A 20,231-nucleotide genomic window follows, 5' to 3' on the forward strand; every position below is an offset into this window, starting at 1 on the left:
AAACGACTAGAAAAGCATCCAAAAAATGTAAAAAAAACCAAAAACATAAGAAACTGTCAAAAAACTAAGGTATGTGACAGGGTACACCTTAGTGACTGGAGATCAGGTGCTGCAATGCTAACCAAAGGGTGGGATTCACAAGGGAAGCAAACACATCACTTTTATACCGCATAAAAATGTGTTTGTGTGTTCAAAATGAAGTCATTTGTTGTATAAGTGCAATTTAGTTGTATGCAATGTTATTTTCTTCAAATAAACTTATTTACTGCTCTGATGCTGATCTTTATGATCATAAAATAGGTCATTATGTATGATAGTAACTGACGAGAAGAATTAATAATTAATATTTGAGGGTTCCTCTAGTGGGCACCGTCATCTCATGACAGGCTTAAGTTTCGAGTTTGTTATTTTTCCTTCCAGCCATTTTAGCTCTCAACCGTCCTCAAGAAACTGAGACACACAGACACACACTCCCATCATCGAGATATCAAGGTTTTCAGTATCAGGAGACCCTAAAACATCGAGATCGAAATTTTTGACAAATCTAAAGCTTTTGCTGCTCTTCCCTCCATAGACGATAAGTAATTGGGGGGGGGGGTAAGGGTGAGGGGAGGCGCAAAGCAAAAATCATAACTTCAGCAAAACAAGTAGAAAGGCATCCAAATAAAATGGGAGAAACTGTGTAAAAACTGAGATCTATGACAGAGCAACACTTAGTGATCAGCAGTTCTTTGCTGTAATGGTAACCATGGAGTGGGGTTCACAAGAAAAGTAAACACATCACCTTCATGATGATTAATAACAACAACAATAAAATAACTAGATAGACCTCCACAAAATATGAAATATGGAAGGAACTGTCAAAAAACTGGGTATGCCTCAGTAAATGGACATCATGCACTGCAATGGCAACCAAATGGTGGAGTTTACAAGAAAAGCAAATGCATCACCAAAACAACAATAAAAAATAATAATAATAACAAAAAAATGCCTCGAAAGACATCCAAAACACTTAAAAATTTGGAAGAACTGCTAAAAATCGGACATCGATAACAGGTTATGCCTCAGTGATCAGCTGTAGTGGTAACATAATGGTGGAGTCCACAAGATAAGCAAATGTATCTCCTTCATAGCGGTTAAAAATAATAAAAACAACAACAATAAAACAACTACATCCAAAAAATATGAAACACGGAAGGAACTGTCAAAAATCTGAGGTCCATGGCAGGACATGCCTTAGTGACTGGACTTTGTGCGACGCAATAATTGTGGGGATCACAAGAAAAGCAAACACGTCACCTTCGTAATGACTAAAAATAATAACAATAACAGTAAAACAACTAGAAAGCCATCCCATAATTGTGAACACATATTCAAGATAACCAACATCCATGACAGGGTACGCCTTACTGACTGGTAATTGTGCGTTACAATGCTAAGGAAATGGTGGGATTGATGGGAAAAGCAAACATGTCACTTTTATAATAATAAAAAAAATCATAAAAACAACAAAACAACTAAAAAGGCATCCAAAAAATGGGCAACTATGGAAGGGCCCTAAAATAAAATGACATCCATGACAGGTCATGCCTTAGTGAACAGCAGCCATACAAAAATATGGTTATATTATGGTAAGAGTCATAAGACAAACAAGTGCATTGCCTTCATAACAATAAAAAAAATAATAATCATAAAACAACAAGAAAGGCGTCCTACAAATTGGAAGATATAGAAAACTGACAACCCTGACAGTGCCATCGCTAGAGTTGCTGTCGCCCAGTGTGGTAAACCAAGGCCGGATTCAGACCCTCTTAGACTCCTGGGTATTCATACTTTAAACAATGCACCATGCAGACATTTGGCCATTTAATGCGACACAGTAATTCTCACTCATTTGTTTCATCAAGCAGAAGGAGGGTCCGCCTTGGTGATTTCAGCCCATGCAAACTCGATCGTTTCATCAGGAGTTTGTCTGGCTTGGTGATCTCAGACTGAAGCAACTCACAACATTTTATAGACAGTGTGACCAGTAGGGGGCACTGCAGCACCCCAAACCCCTAATACAACCTCCACAACAGAAGTCCCGGTACATTCAAAAGGATTATTGTCACAAAATATCTTACAAATCACAACACTGCCCGTTTTCTTCTCCTCTCACTCCTCCACACAAGCTTTGTCCTCTTCCACGCCCGACTCTGACTCGCCTGAATGAGGTTGAGCGGCTTCTTTTACCTTGGAATACCTGGGAATACTTCCTGTGCTAGAGCACAGCCCTTTGGAAGTACAGTTAGGTCCATAAATATTTGGACAGAGACAACTTTTTTCTAATTTTGGTTCTGTACATTACCACAATGAATTTTAAATGAAACAACTCAGATGCAGTTGAAGTGCAGACTTTCAGCTTTAATTCAGTGGGGTGAACAAAACGATTGCATAAAAATGTGAGGCAACTAAAGCATTTTTTTAACACAATCCCTTCATTTCAGGGGCTCAAAAGTAATTGGACGATTGACTCAAAGGCTATTTCATGGGCAGGTGTGGGCAAGTCCGTTGTTATGTCATTATCAATTAAGCAGATAAAAGGCCTGGAGTTGATTTGAGGTGTGGTGCTTGCATGTGGAAGATTTTGCTGTGAACAGACAACATGCGGTCAAAGGAGCTCTCCATGCAGGTGAAAGAAGCTATCCTTAAGCTGCGAAAACAGAAAAAACCCATCCGAGAAATTGCTACAATATTACGAGTGGCAAAATCTACAGTTTGGTACATCCTGAGAAAGAAAGCAAGCAATGGTGAACTCAGCAATGCAAAAAGACCTGGACGTCCACGGAAGACAAGAGTGGTGGATGATCGCAGAATCATTTCCATGGTGAAGAGAAACCCCTTCACAACAGCCAACCAAGTGAACAACACTCTCCAGGGGGTAGGCGTATCGATATCCAAGTCTACCATAAAGAGAAGACTGCATGAATGTAAATACAGAGGGTGCACTGCAAGGTGCAAGCCACTCATAAGCCTCAAGAATACAGTGGGTACGGAAAGTATTCAGACCCCCTTCAATTTTTCACTCTTTGTTATATTGCAGCCATTTGCTAAAATCATTTAAATTAATTTTTTTCCTCATTAATGTACACACAGCACCCCATATTGACAGACAAAAAAAAGAATTTTTGAAATTGTTGCAGATTTATTAAAAAAGAAAAACTGAAATATCACATGGTCCTAAGTATTCAGACCCTTTGCTCAGTATTTAGTAGAAGCACCCTTTTGAGTTAATACAGCCATGAGTCTTCTTGGGAAAGATGCAACAAGTTTTTCACACCTGGATTTGGGAATCCTCTGCCATTCCTCCTTGCAGATCCTCTCCAGTTCTGTCAGGTTGGATGGTAAACATTGCTGGACAGCCATTTTTAGGTCTCTCCAGAGATGCTCAATTGGGTTTAAGTCAGGGCTCTGGCTGGGCCATTCAAGAACAGTCACAGAGTTGTTGTGAAGCCACTCCTTCGTTATTTTAGCTGTGTGCTTAGGGTCATTGTCTTGTTGGAAGGTAAACCTTCGGCCCAGTCTGAGGTCCTTAGCACTCTGGAGAAGGTTTTTGTCCAGGATATCCCTGTACTTGGCCGCATTCATCTTTCCCTCGATTGCAACCAGTCGTCCTGTCCCTGCAGCTGAAAAACACCCCCAACAGCATGATGCTGCCACCGCCATGCTTCACTGTGGGGACTGTATTGGACAAGTGATGAGCAGTGCCTGGTTGTCTTCACACATACCGCTTAGAATTAAGGCCAAAAAGTTCTATCTTGGTCTCATCAGACCAGAGAATCTTATTTCTCACCATCTCAGAGTCCTTCAGGTGTCTTTTAGCAAACTCCATGCGGGCTGTCATGTGTCTTGCACTGAGGAGAGGCTTCCGACAGGCCACTCTGCCATAAAGCCCTGACTGGTAGAGGGCTGCAGTGATGGTTGACTTTCTACAACTTTCTCCCATCTCCTGACTGCATCTCTGGAGCTCAGCCAAAGTGATCTTTGGGTTCTTCTTTACCTCTCTCACCAAGGCTCTTCTCCCCCGGTAGCTCAGCTTGGCCGGACGGCCAGCTCTAGGAAGGGTTCTGGTCGTCCCAAACGTCTTCCATTTAAGGATTATGGAGGCCACTGTGCTCTTGGGAACCTTAAGTGCAGCAGAATTTTTTTGTAACCTTGGCCAGATCTGTGCCTTGCCACAATTCTGTCTCTGAGCTCTTCAGGCAGTTCCTTTGACCTCATGATTCTCATTTGCTCTGACATGCATTGTGAGCTGTAAGGTCTTATATAGACAGGTGTGTGGCTTTCCTAATCAAGTCCAATCAGTATAATCAAACACAGCTGGACTCAAATGAAGGTGATCTCAAGGATGATCAGAAGAAATGGAAAGCACCGGAGTTAAATATATGAGTGTCACAGCAAAGGGTCTGAATACTTAGGACCATGTGATATTTCAGTTTTTCTTTTTTAATAAATCTGCAACAATTTCAAAAATTCTTTTTTTTGTCTGTCAATATGGGGTGCGGTGTGTACATTAATGAGGAAAAAAATTAATTTAAATGATTTTAGCAAATGGCTGCAATATAACAAAGAGTCAAAAATTGAAGGGGGTCTGAATACTTTCCGTACCCACTGTAGAAAGGCTAGATTGGACTTTGCTAAAGAACACCTAAAAAAGCCAGCACAGTTCTGGAAAAACATTCTTTGGACAGATGATACAGATGGACAATGACCCAAAACATACAGCCAAAGAAACCCAGGAGTTTATTAAAGCCGAGAAGTGGAAAATTCTTGAATGGCCAAGTCAGTCACCTGATCTTAACCCAATTGAGCATGCATTTCACTTGTTGAAGACTAAACTTCGGACAGAAAGGCCCACAAACAAACAAAACTGAAAGCCGCTGCAGTAAAGGCCTGGCAGAGCATTAAAAAGGAGGAAACCCAGCATCTGGTGATGTCCATGAGTTCAAGACTTCAGGCTGTCATTGCCAGCAAAGGGTTTTCAACCAAGTATTAGAAATGAACATTTTATTTCCAGTTATTTAATTTGTCCAATTACTTTTGAGCCCCTGAAATGAAGGTATTGTGTTCAAAAAATGCTTTAGTTGCCTCACATTTTTATGCAATCGTTTTGTTCACCCCACTGAATTGAAGCTGAAAGTCTGCACTTCAACTGCGTCTGAGTTGTTTCATTTAAAATTCATTGTGGTAATGTGCAGAACCAAAATTAATAAAAAGTTGTCTCTGTCCAAATATTTATGGACCTAACTGTATTTCTGGGTCAAATGGAAGCCCCACAAAGTTGGGATTCAGGGATCCTTGCAGCACCCCCTGGCAGAACCTGTCCAGGCAGCCCCATGGGACTACAGTTCCCAGCATGCCTTGTGGGTGTCCGTACAGGTAGCGTTGCCCAGAGATACTGCCACCTAGTGTATCGAGGGATGGGTTTTCTCACCCCTATTCTTCTATGCCTTGCCCCATCCTGACTGAGATGCCCGCTAAACTCAACAGTCACTTGGGTGACACCGCCTCCGATGGTGTCACCTGGTACAGTCCACACCCCCCCCTAGTGATGCCACTAATCCATGCCAGGCCATGCCCTAATGAGTTGCAATCGTGCATTGCAATGGTAATGAAATGGTGGAGCTCACTAGAGAAGCAAATGTCCAAAATGGTGATTCACTGACGTCACAGTCATAATGGAAACAAATAATAATAATAATCACTAGAAAGACCTCCATAAAATAAGAAAGTGCCGAAGGACCTGTCAAAAATACTGATATCCCTGAGAGGGCACACCTCAGTAAGGGTGGAGATACAATAAGTGTTGAAGAAATGGAGGAGACGCGTCTGTCTTTACAGCTTCCTTTGTTTTGCTCTTAGCTTCCACATCCACTTACTACTTTGGACCTACAGTATCTCACAAAATGGATGATAGATGAGGCTCCTTGAGCCTCACATACCTTTGGTAGTTTTACTGCTGAGGCTTGTGTAATTTGAGCCAGTTCGATTCTTCACAGACACAGCTGGGACGATGAGGCGGAAAGACAAGGCAGAAGAGGAGCCGTGCTGCAGAAGCCGCCCTGTGGGCCCTGAGGGGCTAAACCAGGGAGAGATAAAGGGGCTGGTGGTTGGGATAGTGTGCTGGGGGCGGTGTGTGTGTGTTTTTATTTTGTCAGAAACACAAGTTTGGACCTTTACTTTGTCTTCCTAGATAACCGAGTCTGAGGGCGACTTAGTCCTCGGAACTCTCCAGCGCTCCAGTAGATAATGTCATTGTCAATGTGACTTTGTGGCTTTGACATTGAATCCTGCATTAGGCACACACACACACACACACACGCACACACACACACACACACACACACACACACACATATTCACTGTAGTAATAATTTAGATGCTCATCTCAGAAAGTGAACATGACTGGTGATAGCTAGACTGATTTTTTTTTTTAAGAAACAGACTTAAATTTAATATTGCAGAAATGGTGACAGTGCAGCAGTAATTGGGACAGACAAGCTGACAGGATGAAGAATGAAAAGTAAAGTCTATTGTGAAAGCAGCTTCATACAAGTCTTTGCCATTCAAAGGATGGTTTTTTTTTGGCCTTTTTCTATATTGGTTAAAAAAATATCTAAAAATCAGCACACATGCGTGTGCAAGAAGCGTTTAATAGAAAGTGTAGCCTAGTGCTGGACGGACAGGTCTGAAAGCAGTGAGGAAATTTTGGGGTGCCAACTGGGTTGTCCCTTTTATAGTCTGTGGACAACAAAAACAAACAAAAAGCAAAAGACCAAATGCTCATAGGAGGGCATCCCGTATGTGGGAATTTAAGTAGCAGGTTGCGGTTTCTTCTAACGGAGCTCCATCCAGTGGGTTGCTCTTGCCGGTAATGACACCTCCTTCCCTGATGCCCAGGGTTTTTATGGCAGCTGGACAGGAAGGGGCGGGGTCAAACAAAACCTGTGCTCAATGGCACCAACAACAGAAAATTACAGCATATTGGCCAGCTCACAAGAAGAAGGTTCCCCTTAGTGAGGCTCGGCAATAGAGTAGGACAACTTGCTCCAGGTCAAGTTTTGGGTCCAAAAGCAAATGAGCTCCTCATGGGGAATATCAGGTGTGAAATGATCAGACTCGACACACTTAAAGTATAATCTCCCTGGCCGCAATGGATTTGAAAGTAAAGACAGATGTGTCCTTGATGGAGTCCGAAACAAGACTGAAGACTGTTTGGAAAAATGGCGGCTTTAAATGTAAAAACCGGAAATGACATACTGAATCCAGAAGTGGCACACGTCTGGGCACTGGAACTGGAAGTGACATGCGTCTGGGCGCCAGAACCGGACATGGCGGTCTTCTGGCACCAGAACTGGAAGTGACAGTCTTCTGGGCGCCGGAACTAGAAGTGACATGCATCTGGGTGCTGGAACCGGACATAGCGGTCTTCTGGGTGCCGGAACCAGAAGTGACAGTTTTCTGGGCGCCGGAACCAGAAGTGACGTGCATCTGGATGCTGGAACCGGACATGGCGGTCTTAGGGGTGCTGGAACCGGAAGTGCTGTCTTCAGGGTTGAATCAGACAGGTTTTCCCGTTTTTTGTCTGCAGAGACAACAGAAGAAGGTTTAGCGCACCCCGCCACTCCCTGGCCTGGCATGGAATTACCTTCACTTGGTCCATACAGCACCCTCCTATTCACACATGTGTGACACAGGGTTTTATAGAGCCCCTGAAAGAAGGCTAGTGCCAGCTCTGGGTGCTGCAGTCAGGCCAATTGCTCTCACTCAGTGGCTTCTTGGAGCTGCTAGGTGAAATGATAGTACCGCTGGTGGCCATTATGGTACCGCTTACCTTAGCAGAGCCAAGATGTTCCCCAGGCACACGTGACCATGGAAAAAAAAATACTGTCCCACAGTGAGCACAACACCAATCTAACTTCTGTCAGTAGTGTTCTTCAACCATATAAAAACAAGGTCTGCATATAGGCAGAAATTGTATTTGATGATCTCCTCATTTGACGGCTTTTATTTCTCTGCTGTTGTCATTCTTACATTGTGTCTCATGGTGTATGTCTGGCATGTCGAAGAACCACACTATTAACCAACTGGTCAATGGATCAACAGTGCAGTATATTCAGTCTTACCTTTTGTCCTTCATCATCAATGAAGGGCCTGCCGTGTTTGGCGTGACACTCGGGAGATGTTTCTTTGGCGCCCTCACAATGTATTGCACCTTACTTTGCAATCATAACTACCACTTTGATGTGAGTCCAGTAGCATGTCTCAGTTTGCACTGGCATTTGTCTGTGTCTTTCTGTCCAGTACTTGACGCTCAGCAGAGGGCACTGATGTTCTTCTTCTTCCTCTCAGCAATGCGCTTGACATTCATCAGATGTCACCGCTGATCTTTTCCTTTCAGCCATGCCACCCTTTCGAGTGGTTTGCCGTAAGAAACATGTGAACACCCATAATTTTGCTGAGGTTGCTTTTGCCCCAATTGTTAGCTTCATCAGCGCATATCACATCATAAACTTTAAGGACAAGATCAAATTTCTAGATCCTCCCACAACTTGACCAGGATAGTCCTCGATTTCTGTCCCAGTTGGCATGATCAAACAACGGATGGACAATGGATGAGTGGATCTTTTGTCCCCCCAGAACAAAAGGTGTCAGTGCTGCCCTGGCTGGACCCCAGGATGGACTCCAATAGGGTTGTCTGGATATTGTATTCTGGAAGGGTGATCCTGTCGGGGTCCTTGAGTGCCACAGTGGGGTGTTGTAAAAAATGGACATCACTGTTTTAGAGAGCTTCCACATGACCCGGAAGTGCTTCCAGCCTTGACACCAGAAGTGCTCCCGTGTCTGATATAAAAGGAACTTCAAGAGTCAGGAGGCAGAGGGTGAAAGTTCATGTGGAGGAGTGAACAGAGATGGAAGAGGAGAAGGAGACTTTATTAATGACAAATACTGTTTTGGATTGTTATAGAAAACCTGTAAACGTGTCTCTGAGTAATAAGGAAAAACTTTTATTTATCCCTAAATACACTGTGCTTGGTGACGTTGTGTCTGGTGTTCAGGGCTCTGTGGTGCCTCCTTGTGGTCACAATGTATACCAGGGAGCCGGTGCTGATAGGGCAGCACTCCAGCCTCAGACATCTCTGTGATGTATTTCAGGCTGGTCAAGTTATAGGCTATGTGTATGAATCGGGAACAGGAGTGGAACCCAATAGCACGCCATACCATAACACCTGGTAATGGATCTGTATGGAGCCTTTCACCATAATGCATCCACACATGAATCCATCCATCATGTAGCAGTAAATTTTACCAGGACTATTCTAAAAACAAAATTCAATGCCAGTCATCCTGCCATTGACGACATTCTCAGCACCATCACAGTCACAGATGCCAAGGGTACAAGGTCAGGGGTATCCAACACAATGGGAGGCAAGTGAGAAGCCTCCATTGCTGCAAATGGCACAGAACAGTGCATGCAAATACCTGCTGAAGTGTGACAGACCACTACTGTTTGGGCGATGTCAAAGTCATGGAAGGATGATCCGTATTCCCACATTCTCATAATTTTCCCTCGCTCAAAGTCCAAGAGCTGGATGTATGGCTGTCATCCTTTTTTGAAGGATCGTGTTTGGTCCCTAAGGCTATGTTCGCTCTACGACAATTCTGTTTAAAAACACAGACATCAGTCTCCGTTTTTGCCTTTCATCCACACTACCCCCGAGTTTTTAATCCTAAAAATGCTCTTACAGAGCTGCTATATACGGCTCACTGTTGCTGTGTGGATGGGTGAAAACGGGGAGTTTTGAAAACGTGGACTCAAATCACAGTCTGATTGGTTCACTTTTTATGTCACCCTTCCCTGATTGGATTCTACTATTTCATTTTCTCTGCCACTTTGTTTGCCTTATACTGGTGCCTTAGTCTCAATAACAGTGCCACCTCATCGTCACTCCCAACAAAGCAATCTGCCTTTTTTGTTTTTTGTATTCGCCACTGTGTGTAAATGTGAGCTGAAATTCTCTTCTTGTTTTTACTGATGTGTGTATGCCCAGTGTAGGCAATAAACTGCCGTATGCATTTTTGGTCCTTTTAATGTGGGCAGAGATACTTTCATAAAAGATGTGAAAACGCCAGTGTGGCTGGAGAGCATTGTTGTTTAAAAATGCTCGTTTTTTAATGAAAACGTGATAATGTGAGTGTAAGCTTAGATTACCCTAACTGCCAGCGGTCACACAGTGGGGTTTTGTGTGGCAGGTTGTGCCACAGGATCCTTCGTTTGATCATTGTGAGTACCTTTATATACTAAGAGAGGGGGGAGCTGTGTGTGGGGCAGGGGCGTGCGGTCAGGGGAGGCAGGTCACCTGTCATCATGAAAAGGAAAAAAAAACTAATAATGATAACATAAAATAAATGTGTCCACTGGTCTGTGCATAAATTTGTTTTCTGTATGATTCCAATAATTTAGATCATTTTTATAGTCAAAATCACTGAATTTGCGCATTTCCTGTTTGAATACAGGGGAGAAACATGAGGTGCGGTAGCGACGAGACGAGCCTCACCTTGGACTGCGCTCTCCCTCACACACGGGGTTGATGCATGCAATTGGCACATGCCTGTTGCTCTCTCTCTCTCTCTGTCACCAATATAATGTTTGCAGACGCATTTATTATACACCCTTACTTTCCACAGTCTGGCTAATATCTTAGCTGGCTAATGAATGTGTGTGACATATTTAGTCTCTGACTCCCAAAATGGAAGATTATATACAGCTCAAAAAAATTAAAGGAACACTTTTTTTTATCAGAGTATAGCATCAAGTCAATGAATCTTTTGGGCTATTGATCTGGTCAGTTAAGTAGCAGAGGGGCTTGTTAATCAGCTTCAGCTGCTTTGGTGTTAATGAAAGTAACAACAGGGGCACTAGAGGGGCAACAGTGAGATGACCCCAAAACAGGAATGGTTTAACAGGTGGAGGCCACTGACATTCCCCTCCTCATCTGTTTTTCACTAGTTTTGCATTTGGCTACAGTCAATGTCACTACTGGTAGCATGAGGCCATACCTGGACCCTACAGAGGTGGCACAGGTAGTCCAACTTCTCCAGGATGGCACATCAATATGTGCCATTGCCAGAAGGTTTGCTGTGTCTCCCAGCATTGTCTCAAGGGCATTGAGGAGATTCCAGGAGACAGGCAGTTACTCTAGGAGAGCTGGACAGGGCTGCAGAAGGTCCTTAACCCATCATCACAACCAGTATCTGCTCCTTTGGGAAAGTAGAAACAGGATGAGCACTGCCAGAGATCTACAACATGACCACCAGCAGGCCACTGGTATGAATGTCTCTGACCAAACAATCAGAAACAGACTTCATGAGGGTGACCTGAGGGCCCAATGTCCTCTAGTGGGCCCTGTGCTCACTGCCCAGAGCTGTGGAGCTCAATTGGCATTTGCCATAGAATACCAGAATTTACAGGTCCACCACTGGTGTCCTGTGCTTTTCACAGATGAGAGCAGGTTCACCCTGAGCACATGTGACAGACATGAAAGGGTCTGGAGAAGCCATGGAGAACGTTATGCTGCCTGTAACATTGTTCAGCATGACCGGTTTGGTAGTGGTGAGTGATGATCTGGGGAGGCATATCCATTGGAGGGACACACAGACCTCTACAGGCTAGACAACAGCACCTTGACTGCCATTAAGTATTTGGATGAAATCCTTGGACCCATTGTCAGACACTATGCTGGTGCAGCGGGTCCTGGGTTTCTCCTGGTGCACGACAATGCCGGCCTCTTCCTGGTGTGGCAGAAGTGCTGCAATCCAGGGCTTAGCCAATGTCCATGTGCCCCATGGTGGTGGCCATGGGCCCCGACATGGTTGAGCTTCCAAGCTCTGTTCCCGTGGCCCCAACACCCACCAGGGTGACTGCCATGTCGTGTTCCAGGGAAGGTACTACTCCTTTCCCAGTTCTTCCATCCTCCAGGTGTCCCAACTGGGCATGAGCCCCAGCTGTCCGCCACACCATTAAGATTGTGGGAGGGATCCCCTTAATGCTGGAGGCCTTACGGGTAAAGCACTTTGTGAACATGTTCTCGATGGGAGTGTTCCAATGAGGATATCTCCATTACACAATCCATTGTATTGACTAGTAATCCGACATGTTACACTTCCCATACCAGACAGTGATGTAACTGGTTAGGATGCTTTCAATGATACCCCAATAGAACATGGTGAGGATATTCCCAAACATGACTCTTTTTTTTCTCAGCCTTTTGATTACTAGTTGACTCATTACTGTTAACTTCCAGACAGTGTTCTGTAGCCATGAAGAAGGCTAACAGAGTATCAGGTTATATAGCACCTTGATGTGTGGGGTACAAGTCCATGGAGGTTCTGCTCAAGCTTTATAACACACTGGTGAGGCCTCATCTGGAGTCCTGTGTGCAGATTTGGTCTCCAGGCTACAAAAAGGACATAGCAGTGCTAGAAAAGGCCCAGAGAAGAGCAACTAGGCTGAGTCCAGGGCTACAGGGGATGAGTTATGAGGAAAGATGAAAAGAGCTGAACCTTTATAGTTTAAAGGAAAAGAAGATTAAGAGGTGACAGGACTGAAATGTTTAAAATTATGAAGGGAATTAGTCCAGTGGATCAAGACTGTGACTTTAAAATGAGTTCATCAAGAACACGGGGACACAGTTGGAAACTTGCTAAGGGTACATTTCACAAAACATTAGGAAGTTTTTCTTCACACAGAGAACCAGAGACACTTGGAATAAGTGACTTAAGTAGTGTGGTAGACAGGAGGACTTTAGAAACCTTCAAAACTTGACTTGATGTTATTTTTAAAAGAATTAAGTGGACAGGACTGTCGAGCTTTGGTGGGCTGAATGGTCTGTTCTCGTCCAGATTGTTGCAGTGTTCTTGAAGCCAACGAGCAGCAGCTGGATTATGTACAGTATATTCTTTGTAATATTTTGTTTGGTTTCTTTTTCATTTTAGGCTGCGATGACAATAACCTGAACTCAATTTTCTATGAATACCTCACTCGCTCACTCCAGCAGTCGCTGTGCGGAGACCTGCTACTTGGTCGCTGGGGAAACTACAGTTCTGGCGATTGTTTCATCCTCGCTTCAGACTACTTGAACGCTTTTGTTCACTTAATAGAAATTGGAAATGGTCTGGTCACCTTCCAGCTGAGAGGGCTTGAATTTAGAGGTAATGTAATTCACTTTCAAGCAATTACAATTGAACAACAGGCATGTAGAAACATAGAACAATTGTTCAGAAATTGTCATCAACAAAGAAAAGCCACAAGATGTCTTTTTAAGCTGCCTTGCTCTCTCCTTCTTTGTTACCTGTCTGTTTTAAATAGTGTGCATACATTTGTGTTCCATACAACATGTCCACCATTTTTAAAATTCCAAATGTTTGTGCTGTTATACAGAATTCTTGTGGGACTGTTGTTATTTCTTATTCTAGAATCAAAACAAGCTCGGTTAAGCCAGTTTCTCTATCAGTGCTTTATTTGTGTTTCTTCCAGGTGTTAACTTCAACATTATGTTTGGGCACTATTTAAATTATTAAATCTGTCCCCTATTCCTTAGCTGAGATGGTCCTCAGCTAACTTGTGTACACGTTTTGTCAATACGTGAGGGTCCCTCCAGTACAAAAGCAACCTACAGTGGATTCACTGAGTATGAAGACCCCTTCACTTTCTGCCCCCTTTATTGAGTTTAAATTTGCCATTTCTCCCAATCAATCTACACTCAACAACCCATAATGACAAGTGAATGTTTTTAGAAAGGTTTCCAAAAGTATTAAAAATCAAGAACTGAAACCTCTCATTCATGTTAGTATTCAGGCCCTTTGCTGTGGCTGTCCATATTATATTCACGTGCATCCTGCTTGCCTTATTTTTCCTTGGGGTGTGTTGAGAACTTGACTGGAGTTCACCTGTGGCAGTTCAGAAAGGCACATGTGTCCCTATGGATAGAAGTTCCCACAATTTACAGTGCAAGTCAGGATGAACACCAAGTTATGAAGCCCAAGGAACTCTTTGTAGGGCTCCACGATCAAATTCTGGTGAGGCACAGATCAGGGCAAGGGGATAAAACCATTTCTAAAGCTTTGAGTGGTCCCAGGAGCACAGTGACTTCAAGAATTGTGAAATGAAAGAAGTTTGGAACTACCAGGTCTCATCCTTGAGTTGACCATCTGGCCAAAATAAGTAACCAGGCAAGAAGAGCCTTGGTCAGGGAGGTGACACAAAACCCAGTGATCACTCTAACAGAACATTATAAGTCCTCTGTTGAGATAGGAGAAACTGTCAGAAAGATGACCATCTCAGCAGCACTCTCCATCAATCCAATAGAGTCTAGCTGTGGACCTCCAGAGAACCACTCCATTAAGGAGGCAGTCGCTCTGTATTATATGTCACTGTGGTTAAGATTAGGGTTAGGGGAGGAGATATCTGACTCAAGTCTTGTAAACCAGGTGACAAAAATCTGCAATTCAATTGGCTGTCCAGCAGAGCTACTGAATCGCAGGGTTGCGGAGGTCTGCAGCTGGACCGACCTCCATCAATCAGTCATTTATGGCAGAGTGGCTAAAGGGAAGCCACTCTCAAGTAGAAGGATTATGGTGGCTTTTAAAGCATGTTGAGAGCATTAGGAAAAAGATTGTCTGCTCTGGCAAGACAAAAACTGAACTCTTTTGCAAAACTTCAAGCACTATGTCTGGTGAAGACCAGGCACTACTCACCCTCTGCCTAACACCATCTCTGAAGTGAAGCATGATGGTGGCAGCATCTTCCTATAGTGGTGCATCTGGGCGGCAGGGACAGGGAGACTGGTCAGAACCGATCGAAGGATGAATGCACCCAAACACAGAGAGGTCCTAGAAGAACAGAGTGCATGTGACTGGGATGATGGTTCACCTTTCATCATGACATTGACCTAAAGGATCCAACCAAGACAACGCTGGAATACCTTGGGGATGAGTCTCTTACTGTACTTGTGTGTTTCAGGTAAAATCCCAGACTTAAACCCCATAGGACATCTGTGGGGGGACTTGAAGATGGCAGTTTACAGACACTTCTCATCCAGTCTAATGGACTTGAGAGGAAGAATGGGATAGACTTCCCAAATCCAAGTGTGGGAAGCTTCTAGAGACTTACCTAATAAGACTTGTAGCTGGAATTGCTGCCAAAAGGGGCTTCTACAAAGTACTGAATTAAGGGGTTTCAAGACGTCTATGTGAGATTTCAGTTTTTATTTTTTTACAAATATGCCAACCTTTCTGAAAACATGGTTTCACTTTGTAATTATGTGTTATATGGAGTGTGGATTGATGGGCCAAAATGGCAGATTGTACCATTTAGAATTAAATCTACAACACAATCAAGAGTGCAGAAATTGAAGGGGTCTGAATCCACTGTAATTATAACAACATAAATAATAATAAAGCAGTTAAACGCTGTGTGGCACGGTGGTGCAGTGGTAGTACTTCTGCCTCAAAATAAGAAGACCAGGTTCATGTCCCAGGTGCTTGTGTGAGTTTTCTCCCACAGTCCTAAGACCTGCAGGTTAGGGGGCCTGTGTGTGATTGCTCTGTAATGGACTGGCACCCCGTCCTGGGATTGTTCCTGCCTTGCAGCTGATGACTGCTAGGATAGACTTATCACCCTGTCCAGAAGAACCACGTGTGACCACAAGGGGGCACCAGAGAACTTCAAGCCCAAGATACAGTAAAACACCAAACATTGTAAGAATAAAATAAAGGATTTTTATTCCAAAAACCACACCTCTCAAGAATCACCTCTCCAAAGATCAGCCAAAATAATACAAAATACACGATAAACTAACAGTTCTTCCTCCTTACTACCTCCTGTTGAGTGTTGCCCTTACTCGTCCATGTGTGGCAGCGGGCTCCTTTTTAAGCTGCACCCGAGAATGCTTCCGGTGTAAAGCCATGTCTTCCTGGAAACACTTCTGGGCTATGAAGAAAGTAGGGAGGTCCTCTCCCGACAGCGCCATCTATCGGCACATAGGGACCCCTACAGGGCTGCATTTCCTGACTACATCTCCCAAGCACCCCTGCAGGTGTGCCGACTGGGTTGTTATATGAGGGTCACTGCCACCTGGTGTATAGGGGATGGAACAGCTCCCTACTCTCGCCTTACGCTACTCCATTTATTAATTCATACCGGCCAAGTGCAAAAATATTTTCCTGTCCCGCTGGCCACTTTGTCTGCGTTGTCGTACTGGCGTCCCAGCCGGGTAATAAATTATCTTCGATCCAGCTAGGATGTGCGCTCTTCTCTTAATCAGGTTATAAAAATGGATGAATGGAGGTTAATTGCTTGACGATACTTTCATTATATAAACAGAGTATTGGTTTTAAAAGCTAATAAAAAATGTTTAATTACATTTTTTTACAATTATACCATACCATTTTCTAAGCCTACTTAATGGTGGGGGGGGGGGGGGGGGGGGGGGGTAGAACCTTATTCCAGCAAGCATAGGGTGCAGTGCAGGAACAGTCCCTAGACGGGACACTAGCTAATCACAGGGAGAACACACAAAGTCTGAACTTTAAAACTTCTTTTTTTCTTGACTTCATCTCTACGAAACTAGAAACAATTTCTTTTAAATACATTGTTTGGGCTCATTTACTCTCCATTGTTAGGGTTGCTGAGAATTTTTTTATTCAAACTGAGGTAAAGATCAGATTTGCTGAAGTGGAAACAGTACAAAAACAAAAGTCAAATTATAAACCTCAACCTGAAGGAAACAAAGAATCAAGGACGTTCAGCATAAAGTGAGCCTCGGGGAAGCTAAGCGTGGTGCATCCTGGGATTTGCAAGACCATAAGTAAGGTCTGACTCAAGCATCACCAGCATACAAAAATCATGGTTTGTAATTAAAAAAAAAAAAAGTACCCCCCCACCCCCCAAATTTTGCCACCCTTACCCAAATGGTGAAACCAGCCCTGAGCACATGGAGTACTATACGCGTGTGACTCTGTATGCTAAATTGTTGTCGTTTATTAATAAAAGAACATTAAAAGCTCTTAAAATATTGACAGTATGCACAAATACAAACACCAGTGCTGTGAGGCATTAATGAAATAATCCTCTGGTCAAGCAGCAAGTCATTATGAGCCCCACCCAGAGTCCTGTGCATTTCCCAAGTGTGTGTGTGTGTGTGTGTGATTTGTCACATGACAGTAGCGTGCAGGCAGGTCACATGAGTCCTTTAAAAACGAGCCTCAAGACTGAACACGGCAACGCAACGGTGGGATAATTAAAGCTTTTTCTTCTGCATTAGGTGAATGAGTTCCTTTGTCTCTCCGCATTCCATTAGCCCCGTGATCTCTTCACAAATGTGACAGTGTTTTTACAATCCTCAGAGAGAAAGGAAGGCACACTCAGCGGGCCCCTCCAGCAACAATGCCAGCGGGGAAGAAATGTTGCTTTTGTAGCTGGTTTATTTACCTATGATGCTGAATCACAAACCTGTCCTCTCAAAAGTGTGGCTTGTGCTCTCTGGTCTTTCATTTGACCAATGGAGAAAGAAAATATAATTCACTTAGAAAAATGTTTTAGACTTATCAGTCGGTATAGTGCATAAAACAGTGGTGCTCAACCCTCCTGGGCCTGGGGAGCCATTCTTAGTTATATTTGTTTGGTGATTCCCCGTGACCCTGTAGTTAGGATATAGCTGGTTGGATAATGGATGGATTCCCCTTTATTAGCAGTAATTTTGATATCAACTAGCCAACATTTTCCACCTGAATGATGCACAGTAACAACTTCCAGTGAATACAATACGACTTATTTTTGTATATCACTCTTCACTGAGTACAAGCACAGAGCACTGCAACAAATATTTAGGTAAAATGGAGGCACTGTATAAATTACACTAATTACTAAATTCAGAATTAGCTCATATAAAGACACAGGTTTGTTAAAATGCACAGAAAACAACATAGAAACTGATGAACATAAATGGAAACCAACAATGTCTGTCCATTCATTAATTGTTGAATTATGGGCAGTTGGCAATGGAGGAGAAGGAAATTATAAGAGAGAACATCAAAGTCAGTCAGAGTTACAGACCTGGAGACCCTGAGCTGGCAGGTCATTCTATAGTGGAGTCTGTGCTGGCCGATTCTTTCCATCTGATGATTCCAGTGCTCCTTTAAATCAGATGACTTTTCCGTGGGCAGGAGAAATAGCTTGGTAGCTGAGCAGCGTCACCAAGTGCCACATCGAGATGCCGAGAAGAGAAACACAACAGAGAGGGGTTAGGAACAGTTTATAAATTTTGGATTACAATAAGATCACGCTTAACGCTGTTTTGGTATTATGCGTTTTTTTTCTAATTCTAATTTTTCATTGATTCACTTTTTGTAGTCACATAAAAGTGCGGTTTTCACCACAATCGCACGACTTGATTCAATACTCGCTTGCAGTCTCGCAGCGCATTCGATATAAGTGCAGTACAGTACCTTACGTATGTATGCCTGCTGCGTCACTGTTCATTTATGATTGGTCATCAACGCTATTGTGTAAGGTTATAAACATAACATTTTATTGTACAGTAATAAATAACACTTATCCCTTTTTAGTTTTAAAATGAGTGGATGCAAAGAAAAAGAAAGTAAAGTGACAAGAAAAAGCATTTCGCTGGAAACTAAAATGCAGGTGCTCAGACGATTAGAAGCAGGTGAACGCCAAATTAGCGAAATTAGCATTTCTGAAGATGAGGAACAAAAGGAACTTTCAGCGGATTTTCTAAAAAAAAGTTTAGCCACTATTACGGAAATTATGGATCAGTTTATACAAAACCATCCAAATTTTGCAAGAAGTTCAAAGACAAGATGAAGTGTCATTGATGCGATGTCTTGCTATCGACAATTGCTTGCTGAACTACACAGAAAAAGGCAAACCACGTTATATGACTTCTTCACAAAGAAACAAAAAGTGTCAAATGAGGAAAACTTCCTCACCACAAACATAATTTATGTTTTTTACTCGAGTATTTTTGATTTTCATGAATGATTTATGAATAAAAATCGATATTGGCAATTAATTAATATACTAAAGAAGTATTTAATTATACATGTTTCACCTATCCCCTTTATTTACGTGTTAAGATGACCTTGTTTAACACTGTTTTGTTTAGTGCTGGGATTTCTTGGAATGTATCCCCCGCGTTAAGCGGGGTCTTACTGTACTTACGTTTCTCTAGAAATGACTAAGAAATGGAAATGCAATATGAACAGCTAATCGGCAGCTCTAGTCAGGGTATGCTAGACTAAAGTCGAGAGTCTTCAGTCTGATTTAAATTATATTAGGAGGCAGATCATTCCATAGCTTTGGGACCATGTAACTAAAAGCTCAACCTCCTCCTGTGATTTTATGAATCCTTGGAATTGTAAGTAGGCCGACATCTATTGATCTTAATGTGCGCTCAGGATTGTAAGTAATGATAAGTTCAGATAAGTAAGCAGGACCTTGGCCATTTAAGGCTTTATATTTTAAAAGAAGAATTTTGAAATCAGCTTTAAGCTTAACCAGGAGCCAATGTAAGGACTTGAGGACTGGGGTTATATGTTCGCCCCTTCTAGTTCTTGTAATAATTTTTGCAGCAGTATTTTGAATTAACTGAAAGCTGCATTAAGAATTATTTGAAAAGCCAGTGAGTAACACATTGCAGTAGTCAATCTTACTAGAAATAAATGCATTAACTATATTCTCAACATCCTGCATATTAATAAAATGTTTTAATTTTTCCAATTTTTGGACACTTTTGTAACACAAGTTTTAAACAACATGCTAGTGTCAAAGAAAATGCCTAAATTGTGCACTGATTCAGTAAAAATAAGGGTGATGCTAACCAAGGTAAAAAGTGATAGTATGCTCCTGTGGTCAACATCATTCTCTCCAATAACTAAGATTTCTGTTTCTCTGTATTCAGAGACAAGCAGTTCTCATCCATCCACTCTTTTAACTCACAGACACAACTAATTAAGGACAGCATTTGAGAAACTCATCTGGTCTAAAAGAAAGTATAATTTGCTGTCATCTGCATACAAGTGAAAATTAATGTTATGCTTTCTAATGATAGTTCTCAATGGAAGCATGTAAAGTGAAAACAGTAAAGGTCCAAGTACTGAGCTCTGTGTGACAC

At 42.6% G+C, this 20,231-nt stretch overlaps 1 protein-coding gene across 2 annotated transcripts in view; it reads left to right on the forward strand.

The window, feature by feature from the left end:
• pcnx2 (pecanex 2) overlaps positions 1 to 20,231 on the forward strand; it is a 295,416-nt gene that overhangs the window by 190,555 nt on the left and 84,630 nt on the right. For both annotated transcript variants that reach the window (XM_051919361.1, XM_051919362.1), the window contains one exon: positions 13,036 to 13,251. In XM_051919361.1, the coding sequence (XP_051775321.1) occupies positions 13,036 to 13,251 (216 nt within the window). The remainder of the gene's footprint in view (positions 1 to 13,035; positions 13,252 to 20,231) is intronic.

This window comes from Erpetoichthys calabaricus, chromosome 15 (assembly GCF_900747795.2).
Source record: "Erpetoichthys calabaricus chromosome 15, fErpCal1.3, whole genome shotgun sequence".
In the NCBI taxonomy this organism is placed as follows: Eukaryota; Metazoa; Chordata; class Cladistia; order Polypteriformes; family Polypteridae; genus Erpetoichthys; species Erpetoichthys calabaricus.